Source organism: Rhinolophus ferrumequinum, chromosome 11 (genome assembly GCF_004115265.2).
Source record: "Rhinolophus ferrumequinum isolate MPI-CBG mRhiFer1 chromosome 11, mRhiFer1_v1.p, whole genome shotgun sequence".
NCBI lineage: Eukaryota > Metazoa > Chordata > Mammalia > Chiroptera > Rhinolophidae > Rhinolophus > Rhinolophus ferrumequinum.
The window spans coordinates 5,638,850-5,652,958 of NC_046294.1; the positions used below are offsets into that span (position 1 = coordinate 5,638,850).

The 14,109-nt window shown below is 59.9% G+C and overlaps 2 protein-coding genes across 2 annotated transcripts; both read right to left on the minus strand.

Moving 5' to 3' along the window:
• Window positions 1–173: 173 nt before the first annotated feature.
• Window positions 174–6,127, minus strand: CNIH2 (cornichon family AMPA receptor auxiliary protein 2). Its single transcript, XM_033121434.1, has 6 exons — window positions 5,753–6,127; window positions 2,035–2,103; window positions 1,549–1,596; window positions 1,219–1,331; window positions 991–1,134; window positions 174–814 (listed from the first exon to the last, which is right to left on the minus strand). Exons 1-6 carry the CDS (start codon window positions 5,831–5,833, stop codon window positions 787–789), a joined length of 483 nt encoding a protein of 160 aa, XP_032977325.1. The 5' UTR covers window positions 5,834–6,127; the 3' UTR covers window positions 174–786.
• Window positions 6,128–6,833: 706 nt separating this feature from the next.
• RAB1B (RAB1B, member RAS oncogene family) lies at window positions 6,834–13,908 on the minus strand. The gene is made up of 6 exons (XM_033120868.1): window positions 13,766–13,908; window positions 12,034–12,106; window positions 11,649–11,744; window positions 11,440–11,535; window positions 8,355–8,486; window positions 6,834–8,267 (listed from the first exon to the last, which is right to left on the minus strand). The coding sequence occupies exons 1-6, from the start codon at window positions 13,777–13,779 to the stop codon at window positions 8,073–8,075; spliced, it is 606 nt and encodes a 201-aa protein (XP_032976759.1). The 5' UTR covers window positions 13,780–13,908; the 3' UTR covers window positions 6,834–8,072.
• Window positions 13,909–14,109: the final 201 nt, after the last annotated feature.

Sequence of the window (14,109 nt, forward strand, 5' to 3'; positions counted from 1 at the left end):
TGACGATGGAAGGGGGCAGCTGCCAAGGACACCTGGAAGTTCAAGGTCTCTGATCCATCTGAGGGGGTCCCCAGAGGGGGTCTTTGGGCTGATGGGGGTTTAGCTCAGGGCTGTCCCCTGTCTAGTCCTTTTGCTGCATCTCCTCTTCACAGCTTTCAGGAGCAGAACTGGGGCCCAGTGTTTGCAGTAGTTTATTCATATTTTGTCACAAATGGCCAGGGAGGGGGTGCTGGACTCCTCCAGGCAACATAGAAAATGTGTCCAAGAGACAGGGTGGGCTGGGGTTGGGGCAAGTGGGAACAAGGAGGGGTCTGAAGAGAGCCAGGGGGAGAGGAGAGGGCAGACTAGGGGTGGGGCTGCCCCCCTGCTGAGCCTGCTCATTCTGGGTGTGGGTACCCCCCCACCTGCAGGGGGAGCCTCAGGATATGGGTAGAAGGGGGCGGCCCAGAACTTCCAGGGTCAAGCTCTGCCCTTTGGCAGGGCCCAAGGTCCCCCTGAAGTGGACAAGGCTGGAGGTCCCCCCCCCCTTCCAGGACTGACTGCCATGCCCATAGGCTGGCAGAGGAGTTCCTGTCCCTATTTAGAGATCGGCCCAGCTCTAATCCGAGGGGAGGGGTTTCTGAAGGCGGGAGGTCCCCGCAGCAGCAGTTTGGGGGTTGGAGAGGAGGCTGGGGGCACCAGTGCCCCCTCGCTCCTCAGGGCTGAGGCCTCTGCGGCCGAGGGGCGGGGCTGGGGGTGCACAGGCGTCCGGTCCGTTCTGGGCTCGCTCCCTGGCCGGCTTCCCCCTTAGAAACTCACCAGCGTATAAACCATACTGTGGGGAGACAAGGCAGGAAGCCGAGCCCTGAGCACCCATCCCGTCACACCCTGGGAGCTCTCAGTCCTCCAGGGCAAAGGGCGGGAACTGGGGCCCAGCCATTCCTGGGACTGAAGATATGGTGCCTGGAGCATCCCTTCCCTGACTCCCGACTGCTGTGGGCAGGGCCTCACCTGTACAGGTAATAGAAGAAGGAGAGCAGGTAGAAGGCGAGTTTGCACCAGGACTCCTTCTGGCAGTAGTTGAGAATGTCAGCATTCATGATGGAGACGGCGTCATACATGACCTCAGAGCCATCCGCAGGCCGGTGGAAGTACCTGGGGCGAGGGAGGGGCCTGAGTGCTCCCCCCATCCTGCCCCGCCCCCCCTCCCACCGTCCCCAAGGCAGCTGCTCCCCTTACCTCCAGAGGTGGTAGAAGAGGAGAGGGATGTTGAGGCCCAGCGTCACCCACTCTGCCGCACACAGAAACATCAGACAGAAGAGGCCGTGGATGGAGTATTCTGGGACCACCAGCTAGGAGTGAGGGCGAGAGGTCAGCAGCCTGGTGCCAGGACAGACCCAAGCTTCAAGGACACAGAGGGAGCTTGGGACCTGGGGACTAAAAGGGCCTCTAGCCTCCCACTCCCTTTATGACTGGCAGGGTGGATCAAACAGGCCCCAGACAAGGATGGTCACAGAGACGGGGGCTGAGCAGGGCAAGGAGCCTCCTGCCCTCAACCCTGACACTGACCTTCCTCAGGAGGCAGCAGATGCGTTCGATGTTTTTTAAACGCTCGCGCTGTAGGGGGAGGAAAAGGCCGTGATGGGGGTGGGGAAGGCGGAGGAGTGGCATTCGGGGTGCCCCGCCACCCTCCCGCACTCCCCCACCGCCCTGCACTTGGCCGCTAGGGGGCGCCAGAGAAATCTCTGCGGCGTTGACAGCCTGGCAGGGAAGCAGCCGCACCGTCCCCATGGTAACCATCACCATGAAGGGACCTTCACCCGCGTCTCCACAGCAACGGCCCAGAGCCTGGCAACGGCCGCCCCACCAGGAAGAACCCGAGCCCTGAGCTCCTGCCAGGTGTTTTCTGAGGGCGGGGACAGATAGAGGAAGGGCCAAGGCCAGCAGTACCCCCCACATATACACCCGTCTTCTAGTCCCTCACCCCCCTTAGCCCGCAACAGATGGAAAGACAGACGGACGGACACACCTCGGCACAGCACATGTATCACTTACTGCCCGCGCTGGGTTCCCCTGGTCGATGGGGTTCTTGAAGTCGGTCCGCAATTCGTCAAAGGCTATGATCTGGGGGAGGGGTGTGTGCCCGTCAGGGTTGGACCAGCCTCTTACGGTCCCCCACCCGTCCTTCTGTGGGATGGGAATTCATACATGGGGACTGGACCAGATGGAGCTTGCTGTAAAGGTGGGGAAACTGAGGTCTCTGCCTGGTCCAAGGTCACACAAGTCTGGCATGGACCCCTAGTGTGCTGATGGCCCGGTTTAGGCCATGTCCAGGACGCCTCCATTCAAAACACCCCAAGAGAGGCTGTCTTGTCTGTTGGGCCCTGTGCTGAGCACTGGGGCCCTACAGGCCGGGGACATAGCCCCTACCCAGGTGGAACCCCTGGCTTGGGAGGAAAACTGTGAACAGGGCGATCAGGGATGCGGGGTCTGGGGAGAACCTGGTGCCTAACCCAGTGTGGGGGGTGACGGGGGGTTTAGGCTGGAGTCTGATTTGGTGTTTGTCTGGTGAACAAATCAGGGAAGGGCAGTCTGAGCAGCAGGTTCAAAGACAGGGTAGAAAGAACAAGGAATATTCAGGAAGCTGCAGATTCCATGGGGCTAGAATGAAAGTGTAAAGTGAGCGGGAAGAAAGAAGAAAATGGTGAAACATAGGCTGGAGAGGTCAGCGGAGCCAGACATGGGAGCCCTGTGAGGTCCGACCAGGTGTTTGGACTTTAACACAAAAGTAACGGGGAGCCCTTGAGGGATATGAAGCAGCAGAGTGGGGTGGTCAGGTTGATGTTTTAGGATGATGGAGCAGGAAGGACAAACTGGCTGACAGTCCCAACCAAGTCGTACGTGCTTCCTCTATGCCAGGGGGCTTTGTGTTGATAGACACGTGGAGTGCTTGCAGCACCTGACGATGTAGGTATCATCATCTCCGTTTTGCAGATGAGGATACTGACACACAGGCTAGGTGACTAGTCCAAGGTCATACAGCTAGTGAGTGGCAAGCCAGGATTCTAACTCAGACTCCAGAGTTAAAACCTTAACCACTTTTATCATACTCAGCAGGCCAGACCAGTGAGGGGACTGTTGGACGGTTGGGGGGTGGGACATTGCTGGTGATCTGAATGAGGAGAGTGGTGACAGGAGGGGTGTGCGGATGGATTGCAAAGCTATTTAGAAGCCAGACCCAGAGGCTTGAATGACGATGGAGTGTAGGCAGAGGGGCCCAAGGTGCCTTTGGGTGTGAGAACTTGGTGGGGAGGGAGTGGGTATTTGAGGGGATGACGGGACAAACCTGGGGGAAACTGACATGGGTGGAGGGCTGGCAGAGGAGCTTTCTGGGGTTCCCTCCCCTCAGAAGCAGCCCTAGGATGAGGTAGCAGGCCCACCACACCCAAGCAGCCCAGACCCCAGAACGTTAGGAGGGAGAAAACATGGGCTTCCTGCAGGCAACTGAGGCCATCTGGAGCAGCACCCCCAACTCCCCTTGACTCTGGGCAGGTTCCTGCCTGCCAGGCACAGCAACAGGGTCCAGCAGGAAGCGGAAGGGTGCCGTATGTCTGCCCCAGAGCTGGCACCACCAGCAGGAGGCGGGTGTCTCGCCTCCCACCCCCCAGGCTGCCTGGCACTGACTCAGCCCCCTGGAACAAACAATCCCCCGGTGACAGCTGACACGCGTCACTCACCACCAGGGTTGCCTAGCGACCAGTGGGGCCTGGGCTCAGGGTGTGGGGTAGCATCTGGGGTCCTGCCCTGGGAGCTTCTAGTTCTTACTGATCTGGATTGAGGACCACACCTCCTGTCCCACCCCACCCCCTGGGCAGGCCCTGCGCAGGGCCCTGTGATGTACACACCACAAGCCACTTTATCGACCAGGAAATAGACTCAGGACGAGGGACTTGCTAAGATCACCCAGCTAGATAGCTGAGTCAACACAGTGCCTGATGTGTAGTAGGTGCTCAATAAATATTTGTTGAGAAAGCTCGGGCCCTTTCTCCCAGCCTGGGAGCCCCACAAGGGCAAATCCTGAGTCTCATTTATCCTTGACTCCCCGCAAAACCTCCCAGAGCTGTTTCTCAGGAAGCATTAATCCAAGTCAGTTGGATGGAGGACTGCTCTGAGGATCCCGTGAGGACAGGGACCCCCCAGAGGGGCTGTGGGAGGCCTCTGGGTGGGGAGGGGCCCAGAAAGGGGCTTCTTGAATTCCAGAAGCCTTTCTCCCAGGAGCTGGTTAGCTGTGTTCCCAGTTTCAATTCCTTTCAGTCCTCAGGACCCCAGCCCTCCCACAGGATTGTCCAAGGCCCAGATGAGACAGGAGACTCCGAGAGATCAAGATGGACCCAGGGAGAATGGAGGGAGGGAAAGAGAAACAGAAAGGGGGAGAGGAGAGAGAAAGCAACTGAGAGATACACACACAGAGATTAAGCCAGGGAGAAAGAGGGCTGAAAATGGGGTGTGTGTGAAGGTGCCTAGGGGGTTTACTCCTCTCACAGGAGGGGCAGTCTAAGTCTGCTCTGATGCAAAAGAGACAGGCAGTGGGAGAGACTGGTTAGGAGCCACATAGGACCATGGAGCAGGTAGGCAGCAGGTCCCAGGAAAAGAGAGAGGAAGTAGGGAGACTAGAAAAGAAGCAGGTGAGGCAATAGGGAGGAAGTGAGAGGAAGGAAGGAAGGGAGATGAGTGGGGGATGAGACTGGAGGGGTAAGGGCATCCCCCAACCCCCCCGACCCTGGAGGGGAAGAAGATCAGAGAGGGCTGTGCTGGAGGATGCCCAGCTGAGCAGGCCAGCTGTGTGGAGGGGAGTGGGTAGGGGCCCACACCTCAGCGGACAGAGGAGGAGGAAGGGCAGCAAAGGGGGGCAGAGGCCTCAAACAATGACCTGAAGGGTGATCAATAGTTCTGTAGTGAGAGGAGGGGAGCCAGGCAGGGGCACCACTGAGAGGGCCCCAGAGAGAGACTGGGGGAGAGGGACCCTCTCTAAGGGGAGGTAATCAGGATAAAGGAATGAGAAATGGACATTCTGAAGGACCAGGTGTAAGGCCAGGCCAGAGTGAGAGACCAAAGGGAACACCAGACAAAGGGGAAAGTGGGGGGCGGGAGGTGGGGGGGCAAGAAGAGGAGGGAAGCTGGAAAGTGGGGAGGAAACCTGGTGGGGGGGAAAGCGCTGACAGGAGGGGCAAGGTGAGCTGGTGGTGGAGGCCAGGTCTCTGGGGCTGCTTAGGGCTAATCACTGCTGGGTTGGGGGGGTGGAAGGGAAAGGGTTAACGGTCTCTGCGATCTGTGGGTCCTGTAAACAGATGCAGTTGCCATAGCAACCGGCTCCATCACCCTGGCTGGAAAAACCCACAAAGCGAAGGGGGGGGGGCAAACAGACAGACAAACTGCCCGACAGAGGGGGCGACCTGATGGTGGGTAGGAGGAGGGAAAGGAGCAAGAATCCCATAATTCCGTCCCACACCCCAAGGCTGCATGGGGCAGGGGAGGGGGCTCAGAAACCAACTGATGTACCCACAGACAGCCGGGGGTGGCGGAGGATGGGGGGCCCTCCAGGAAGGAAACCGACAATGGGGCCGTTAATAGGGGCCACAGAAGCCAGCCAATGGGGGAGAGCAGAAAGGAGGCTCCAAGTTTCCCGGGCCCGAGACTAACCATCCGCCCGACCCCCTCCCACTCCGTGCGCCCCCTACCCCCCACCCCGCCCCCAGCCCCAGCCCGGCCTTACGTGCCAGATGACAAAGAAGATGAGGGAGGCGCACAGCACCAGGGTGAGCATGTAGCAGAACGCAGCGAAGGTGAACGCCATGGCCCCCGCGCCGGACGGCGGCCCGGGGGGCGCCAGCGCGGGGCCCGGGCGCAAGGGGACGCCCCCCGGCCCGCGCTTAGGGCCGGCCGGGCATGGCCCGCAGGGCTCCGGCGCGGGATCGGGGGGTGTGGGCGGCACGGCCGGGACCGGGACCGCGGGACCGTGGGGCGCGCGGGGCGCGGGCCGGTGGGCTCGGGTGGCGCGTCCGCTGCCGGCTGCCCGGGCCCCGATCGCTCATCCTGCGATGCCTCGCCGGCGGCTCCCTCGCTCTCCAGCCCGCGAAGCCGGCAGGGCGGAGCCGGGGGCGGGGCCGCCGTGCGAGAGGCCTCGGGCGGGGCTGGGTCTCTGTGCCCCGCTGCCTGCCGGGCCCAGGCCGGGCACCACCCCCAACCCCAACCCCAGGGACACGTAGGCAGGGACCCACATCCCTGGCATATGTGCCCCCAGCCCTGTACACGGCATCACACGAGGAACCCACCACCGCCACGGTCCACTCGGATGGGCACACAAGCCTGCCCTCACCCACTGCCGCCCTTACAGCCGGGAGGCCGGACTAAGAGGTCTTGAGTTGGAAGCACTGTCACTGTCCCAGGGACCAGAGACACCGGGCTTGAACCCACAGTGAAGCTGGGAGAGGGGGCTGAAGCAGAGGGATGGACGGGATGCGGGCCAGGCGCCATGGGGCACAATGTCTGTCCCCTCCCCGCTGAGGCCCAACTTCACATCCTGTGCTTGTGTGGGTGTTGGCGGCAGCTCACCAGGTACTCGCTGATGGCCTCCTGCCTCTTTGCCTGCCGGAACCGTGCTGGGCCCCAGGGGGACAGACCACAGCACAAGCAGGCAGCTCTCCTGGCTTCAGGAAGTGGGTCAAGGGCTGTCGACAGCAACTCTAGGACACAGCCCAAGCCAAGACCCCTGTGCAGCCCACCAGGCCCAAGGCCCTACTTCCATCCTCCCCACCCCAAAGCGGCTCCCACCACAGACCACACTCAACCACAACTTCCTTGCAAAAACCCTCGGCTCACCCGAGGGCCAGTGGAAATTTATTTTTTTTGTCCTTTCTGTCTTTCCCCAAGTGGCTTTTCCTTGCAAAATGCCTGACATCACACCAGAGGGGAACCTGGGAGTGGGGGCACCCCAAGGGGCAGCCCAGGGACTTAAATACAAGCTGGAGGGCAGGGCACAGGTGGGAGAGGCAAGACAGCACAAGGGGCATGGCTTCTCAGGTAGAGACCAAAGGTTTGGTTTTTTGCAGGAAGCTGTGCCGGAGGGCTGGAGGCTAGGATCCTGGGGGGGAAGGGGGGAGCGAAGCGGCCCCCAACACTGGGTTGCACCCACATTCCCCAGAGGAGAAGTAGCGACGGGATGAGGATCTGCCCTCGTAGGCTCCAAGGAAGGGGGGAGAAAAAGCCAGATGTGCTGCCTCGGGGAAAGGGAGGTGGTGCTGGCAGAGTGAGGGTTAAGGCTGGTTGCCCGGCCTCTGGCACGGTGGGCCTTCCGCCTCCGCCTGCCTTGGGGACAAAGGAGGGGCACGGTAGGCAGGCAGCACATGGGCCTGGCTGTGGCAGGGCAGGGGGCGGCAGCAGGCTCCCTCCGGGCTCAAGACACAGGCCCAGCGTGGCTGCCCGCCCACCTGCCCTAAATGTGCTCAGACCCCACCGCAGCTGGACGGCTCGAGCTGTGAGTGTGGGAGGGGTGGCAGGGGAGGTAGGAGGGGAAGGGTGGGCTGCTGGGCCGCCGTGGCCCCCATGCCCGTCCTGAGGTCTGGCCCAGGGCCCTGGATCCCAGGTCCTGAATCCCCTGGTCCCATCCAGGGGCAGTGGAGGCCAGGGAAGCCATCAGCTCTTGGGGAAGGGCACGTCAGGGAGCAAAGGAAGAAGGGTACGGAGAGAAAGCCCCTGCAGCATACACAGGGAGCAGAGGGAGGCAGACAGACAGAGGAGCCCTCATCCCAAAGAAAGGTGTGTGGTGGGCTATCTTTTAGTCACCTAGAGGCAGCAGCAGAGCAAGCCCCCACCCCCACTCCAGCCACAGGTCCTGGGTGTCCTCTCTTGGGGGCCCTGACAGAACCGGGGGTCAGGGCGGCAGGCAGATGGGCCTGAGGGAGCTGGGGAGCTCAGGACACCCCAAAGCCACAGACTCAAATGCCCCAGGAGAGGGCGGCACCTCCTGCCCCCTTCCAGGGGCATCATCTGAAGAAGGTGTCCCCTCCTGTCCCACCCCACGGGCCGGGCCCCTCCTAGCAACAGCCGCCACCAGCCGGCTTCACAGGGGTGCTGTCAATCTTGAGGTTGGGCCGCTCACCCCCCGAGGCGGCCCCAGGCCCCATCCGCTTTTTGATCTCAGCAGCCATGGTCATGAAGGCCTGCTCAACATTGGTGGCGTTCTTGGCACTCGTCTCCAGGAAGGGAATGCCCAGAGAGTCTGCAAACTCCTGACAAGAGGAAAGCGGAGAAGGGGTGAGGGGTAAGGGACAGTAGGCCCCAGTCCGCCCTGGGAGGCCTGCCCAGGCCCCGCTCACCTTGGCGGTGGTGTTATCCACCACTTTCTTGGTGGTGAGGTCGCTCTTGTTGCCCACCAGGAGCTTATTGACATTCTCGCTGGCATAGCGGTCGATCTCCTGTAGCCACTGTTTCACGTTGGCATAGGATTCCTAGAGGAGCCAGGATCAAAAGTTAACTTTGCTTCCACCACCTCCCACCCCTACCCTAAGCCTGGAGAAGAGGGGCTTTGGAGGGAAGGGGCAGATCCCTGAGCTCAGGGACCCAGAGGAAGCACCCTCCTCCAGGCTTAGCTCTCCTCCCTGCACTCTTCTGTCGGAGACCCGAAAAGCCAGCCCCAGCCCAGCTGCCGCTGTCTGCCAACAGGCCCAACGACTGAGGAGCCCGGGCCTCAGCGGCAGCCAGCTCCGCTGCCTGCGAAGGCTCGCCTCTCCCTGAGACACAGAAAAGTCTTCATTAACCACATATAGGGAGAAAATGGCATCAGAAGACAAGACGAGCCAGAGAGGGAGACAGAAACAAAGGATAACAGGTTAGCAAGAGTCACAAAGTTCTCACAGCGGTCTTAGTGTCCCTTTAAGGTTTGAAGTCGTGGAGCCCAGTGGCAGGTGAGGGGTCCTTGCAGAGGAGACCCTGGCCTCTGAGGAGACAGGCATCTTGGGAACAGGCCTAACATTTGTCCAACTTCTGGCACCAACAGCCTCACTTGGCCTGGCAGTCCCGGCAACTTGCCATCCTCCCCCGCCCCCCTGGGCCCCTGGCATGTGGACAAAGCACAGAACTTTGAGGAACATGCTGGAGCTACAGCCACTTTCCCTTCTTAGGAGCCAGAGGCCTGGTGATATCACCAGGGCTCCCACTTCCACCTCCCGCCATGTCCCAGGCTGGCACTAGGGACATAGGCGGCAACCCTACCTGGGCCATGCCCTAAAGCCCTCGGGACAGGGAGGACGAGCCCAGGACGTACACGATGGCGAGACAGAGTGAGCAGTGCTGCAGCGACAGAGGCAGGAGCTGCGGAACTCCAGGCCCACCTCGGCCCGGGGAGGCTTAGCTGACCTGTGGCTGGGAACCAGCGGAGGAGATGACAGGTCACAGAACGAGAGGAGCGTGGGGCAAGCTGAATGTTGCTGGGACACGGAACCTGACAGGGAACGACGGGGCGGGGAGGCAGGCCAGAGCATGGAAGAGCGCGCACACAGCCAGGGGCTGGGGCAGCAGGCACACACCTGTGTTCTGGGAAGACAGTCCTGGCAGGAGTGGAGGCCAGATCAGAGCAGCAAGAAGATGGAGCCCAAGTGGGAGGTGGCTGGACTAATTCAGGGAAAAGAAGAGGTGCCCCGAGCCAGGGAATGAGGCAGAAAGAGCACCGGACTCAGCCAGACCCCCATGCGTGAAGCCCTGGCTCTGCGCTTTACTGTGTGACCCTAGATGTGTCCTGTGACCTGAGGGTCAGTTTCCTCACTTCTACAAAACAGTACCTGCCGGTGGGGCTGTTGTGAGCAGATAATGAACGTAGGCCTGTCTGCTTAATTAGAAGGAGCTGCTATTATCCTCATCACGGCTATTATTGGGGGGGACAGACTGGTGAGAGCTGGCAGGGGAGAACAGAGGGGACCTGGGACTGACTGGATCGGGGGGGAAGTTTTCTGGTCAGGCCGACAGTGAGGAGAGCCAGTCTGGGGAAGAGACGGTGGGGCCAGTGCTGGAAACGTTGTGTTCTGCAGATGGTCTGAGAGTACGAAAGGGTGAGCTTGGAAGCCAAGAACTGGGCTCAAACCCTGGCTTCGCCTTTCCTGGCTGTGAGACCAATGGCAAGTTCCTTAACACCTCTCCGAGCATGTTTCCTCTCCAGGAAAACGGGGACCCAGTTCCCTGGGTCGTATCGTGAAAATGAGAATTAATGCAGACATAAAGTACCAGTGGAAATGGAGGACACCGAGAAAAAGAACCATAGTGATGGCCGTTTAGACGTGAGAATCGCAGAACATAAGACAGAAGCCAAAGCACAAAGTGGCCAGAACCGTGAGGGAGAGTCAGGAGGTGGCTTGGGGCAGGGTCAGGAGGCACAAAATATGGGGTTATGGGGGTCAGGACAGGACAAACCTGTGAAAAGCTACTGAAAAGAGAATCGAATGCAGCAGGACTGGGGAGAGCTGGAGACAGTGAGCTTTTCAAGGAGAGGAAAGACGGAGTTAAAGCCACGAGAGGTCAATCGGGGCGAGAACTGAAATGAGGTCACAGGATTTGGCAGTTAGAGGTCCTCGGTGACCTTTGAGTGGAGCAGAGTTCACCCAGCTTGTTGTCCAGGAGGCATCATGAGTCCTTGGTGAGCCAAAGAGCCCAGCTGCCCCTCAGGGCAGGGACTCCTGGCCAGAGCTGATGTAAACACCTCCACGTCCTCAGAGCCCATTAAGCAACAAGGTTTGGGAGAAAGAACAAAGCACGTCGAATCAGGAGACCTCGGCTTTCTTTCTGTCTCTTAACCAGCTGCAGGGCTCTGAGCAAGTCTCCTCACCTCTCTGACCCACCTCCTCAACTGTGAAATGGGAACATAATGCAGACCTCTTAAGAGTGTGATGAATTTCGAAAGGCTGCAGCAGGTTCTGGAAACTACCCAGTATCGGCGGGGCTGTTTCTGGTTGTTGAAATCACCACTCCTGCCAATGGCTCATGACTGATGCTGCCACAGCAGACATAGGGCTCCCAAACCCCTGCTCACACAGGGCCCAGAGGGCAGGGCGCCCTCGCTTCTTGTCTGAGGCCCCCTAACTGCTTCTCCACAGTGTCTTCACACACACAGGAGGCCATGGGCCCAGCACAGCAACCAATCAACTGACTAGACGCCTCCAAAACACAGGTGTCTGGAAGGCCTAAAATAAGGTGGCGTGTTTGGTGGGGAGGCGCGAGGCCTGGCTCTGCCACCACCCTGCAGCAGGGCCGAGAGGACCCGTTTCTGTGCTGTTTCCCTCCTGGTGAAACAAGTCCGAGTCCAATCTCCTTTCTAGGCCGCATTCGGAAGAGAGGACGGGAAGAGGAAAAAGAAGCGAGAGCCAAAGACCCAAGGCTGCGGGGGCAAAGCTGGGGAAGGGGAGCCAGGAGTACCTGGTCGGTGACGTCATACACCACAATGATACCGTGCGCCCCCCGGTAGTAGCTGGAAGTAATGGTCCGGAACCGCTCCTGACCAGCTGTGTCCCACTACGAGACAGGGGCAGAGAAGGGCAGGTCAGCCCTGGGCTCCATGCCCAGAGCCCCTCCCCGCTCAAGGTGGATGCCTCTGCACCAGGAATGCTGGGAAGCGCGACACTCACGATCTGAAGTTTGATGGTTTTGCCATCTAGCTCAATGGTTCGGATCTTGAAGTCCACCCCAATGGTGCTGATGTAGCTCTCTGTGTACGTGTCATCCTGGAAGACCGGGGGCCAGGGAAATGGCCTGAGTGAACAGGCTTGAGGCCCAGCTGGAACACTTCCCTCAAGTGTCCTGCTCCAGCAAAGCTCCTAACTACTGAGCCCCAGGTCTCAGCACCTAACTGGCCAGCCAGGTGCCCTTGTTCAGTCAGTTACGGTGCCGGCAGGTCCTGCAACTTCATCCTTGGTCCCCAGTTCTTGCTACTACCGGGCTCTGGGTTGCCCCCTCTCCCTCCAGCCACCAGCCAGGACCCCAGATGGATAGTATGGGAGGCTTCTTACTCACAGCAAACCGCAGGAGCAGGCATGACTTGCCCACGCCCGAGTCACCAATCAAAAGCAGCTTGAACAGGTAGTCACTGGAGAGAAAGGACGGGAAAGTGTGAAGGAAGGCAGGGAGCCCTCCCACCATCATCCTGGAGTCCCAGTGATGGCACTCGCCAGGCACATTAGGGGTGCCTGGGTTTACGGTACGCACGCAATCACAAGATCCCCCCACAAGTCTTTGGAGGAGCAAGTTGACCACTCCCAAAAGGCCTGATGATGAATCCCCACTTTACAGAGAAGGAAACTGAGGCACAGAAAGGGACATGACTGGCTGAGGATCACAGTGAGCTAGGAGGCAGTGCTGGGTATCGTACCCATTCCTGACAGGCATCACGGTTTCGGGCCCGGTAGGAGCTGTGTAGGGAACCCATCCTACTACACTGCCCTGGGGCGTACCGGCCTTGGCAGGGGAAGCCCCAGAAGTGGGAGTCAGGGCCCGGCCTAGAACTTATTACATGATCATCTATGTAAAGAGCCTGGTAGGGAACCTCTAAGAAGAGGTGGTTAACAAATGGCAATCACTTAAAATGTACTGCATTCCTACTTGTGCCCGACCCAGTGCTAAATACTTCAATGCATCATCTCATTTAAGCCTCACAACAGTCCAATGAAATGGGTGTTGTTATTCCCAACAAATAAGGAAACCAGAGGTCAGAGAAAGGAAGTGACTTGCCCTAAGTTTACCCAGCGTCTAACTTTAAGACTGGAAACCAGGTTCAGACTCCCAAGTCTCTGTGAGAGTCTGTCAGTTCCCTTCTCTGTTCCCCCTTAGAATCCAGCTCAGAGCTTCACCCTTCCCCAAGGAAATCTGAGGCCTGGAGGAAGAAGAGGAAGAGGAAGAGGAGCAGGATGATAACGGGGCACTTGGGAAAAACTGTCAATGGGAAGTCTTGGGCAGAGATGTGGGCCACCTACCCATAGGGGGAGTGACCAAGAAGTGAGGAGAGGAACAGAGAATCCCACTGGAACGGGGTAAGCAAATGCCTCGATTCATCTAAACTTCATCAGCACTATGACAGCAAAGGGAAGGGGTGTGACGGTGGCGCTGGGGGCCTGAGCAAAGGTGAACAGAGGACGGGAAGGGGCCCACGGCGGACAACTTGATCCAGGCAAGGGGCAAAGCGGCAGCCCAGGAGGGGAGGACCTGCGGGCGAGCTACACAGAGCGGCGCCTCGGGGCCTCCCGCGTCTAACCAGCCCCTGGGTTACCCCCAGGAACCGGATTCCGGGAGAACCGGGAAGAACTGAAAGATTTACGGCACGACCTAAAGGGCCCAAGTCTGGACTGAGATCAGGAACTATGTGGTGACGGGCTTCATAAAGCTGAGACCATTGTCAGCACCCAGACCACCACTCTCAACCAGCAAGTGGGGAAACTGAGACCTGGAGAGACCGGGGCTGAGGGGTCACCTGACCAATAAGGCCTGGCAAGGTCGGCGCCTCGGGCTCCAAGTGGCGCCCCTCAGGGTCGCAGTCTCTGGGTCCAGCGTTCAAGATCTCGGGGTGTGGAGCTGGGGTCCTGGGGACCCCGGGGGAGGGGCAGGACCCGGATGTGGGGGGGGGTCAGAGGAAGAGGGACCCGGATGTGGGGGCGCCGCGCAGTCCTGACCCGGGCCGGACAACCCCGATAAGCGTACAGCCCGGTACTCGGAATCGAGGCTGCGCCGCACGGCGCGGGCGGGGCTCACTCACTATTCGGGGTTCATGGCGGCAGCGGCGGCCCGCTCGGTCGCTCCTAGTCGGCTCTGCTCCGCCTCCCGTTCCAAGATGGTGGCCGCTCCGCCCCAGAAGCCCCGCCCGCAACGCGCAGGCGCAAACGTACTCGACTGGGGCCTCGCTGCTTAGCTTCTCGGAACTTGTAGTCTCCTCACATTGCCAAACACACCCGGGCTGCGCATGCGCAAATCGAAGAGCCCGAAGCTCGGAGAACCCACTCCCCATCATCGCCGCGCATTGCTTTCTGGGGCTTGTAGTTCGCTCCCTAGACGTACCTGGGCTTGAGAACTGCGCTCTGGAACCTGACGGCGCACCCACGT

What these genes read in the sequence shown, in the direction of transcription:
- CNIH2 (XM_033121434.1), bottom strand. Translation starts at nt 5,833, where the DNA reads ATGGCGTTCACCTTCGCTGCGTTCTGCTACATGCTCACCCTGGTGCTG. An exon ending in TCTTCTTTGTCATCTGGCAC is followed by an intron (nt 2,104 to 5,752) that starts GTAAGGCCGGGC and finishes CCCCTCCCCCAG; the next exon opens with ATCATAGCCTTTGACGAATT. An exon ending in TTCTTCTATTACCTGTACAG is followed by an intron (nt 815 to 990) that starts GTGAGGCCCTGC and finishes GTCTCCCCACAG; the next exon opens with TATGGTTTATACGCTGGTGA.
- RAB1B (XM_033120868.1), bottom strand. An exon ending in TGTATGACGTCACCGACCAG is followed by an intron (nt 8,487 to 11,439) that starts GTACTCCTGGCT and finishes TGGCTCCTCTAG; the next exon opens with GAATCCTATGCCAACGTGAA. An exon ending in TGGATAACACCACCGCCAAG is followed by an intron (nt 8,268 to 8,354) that starts GTGAGCGGGGCC and finishes TCCTCTTGTCAG; the next exon opens with GAGTTTGCAGACTCTCTGGG.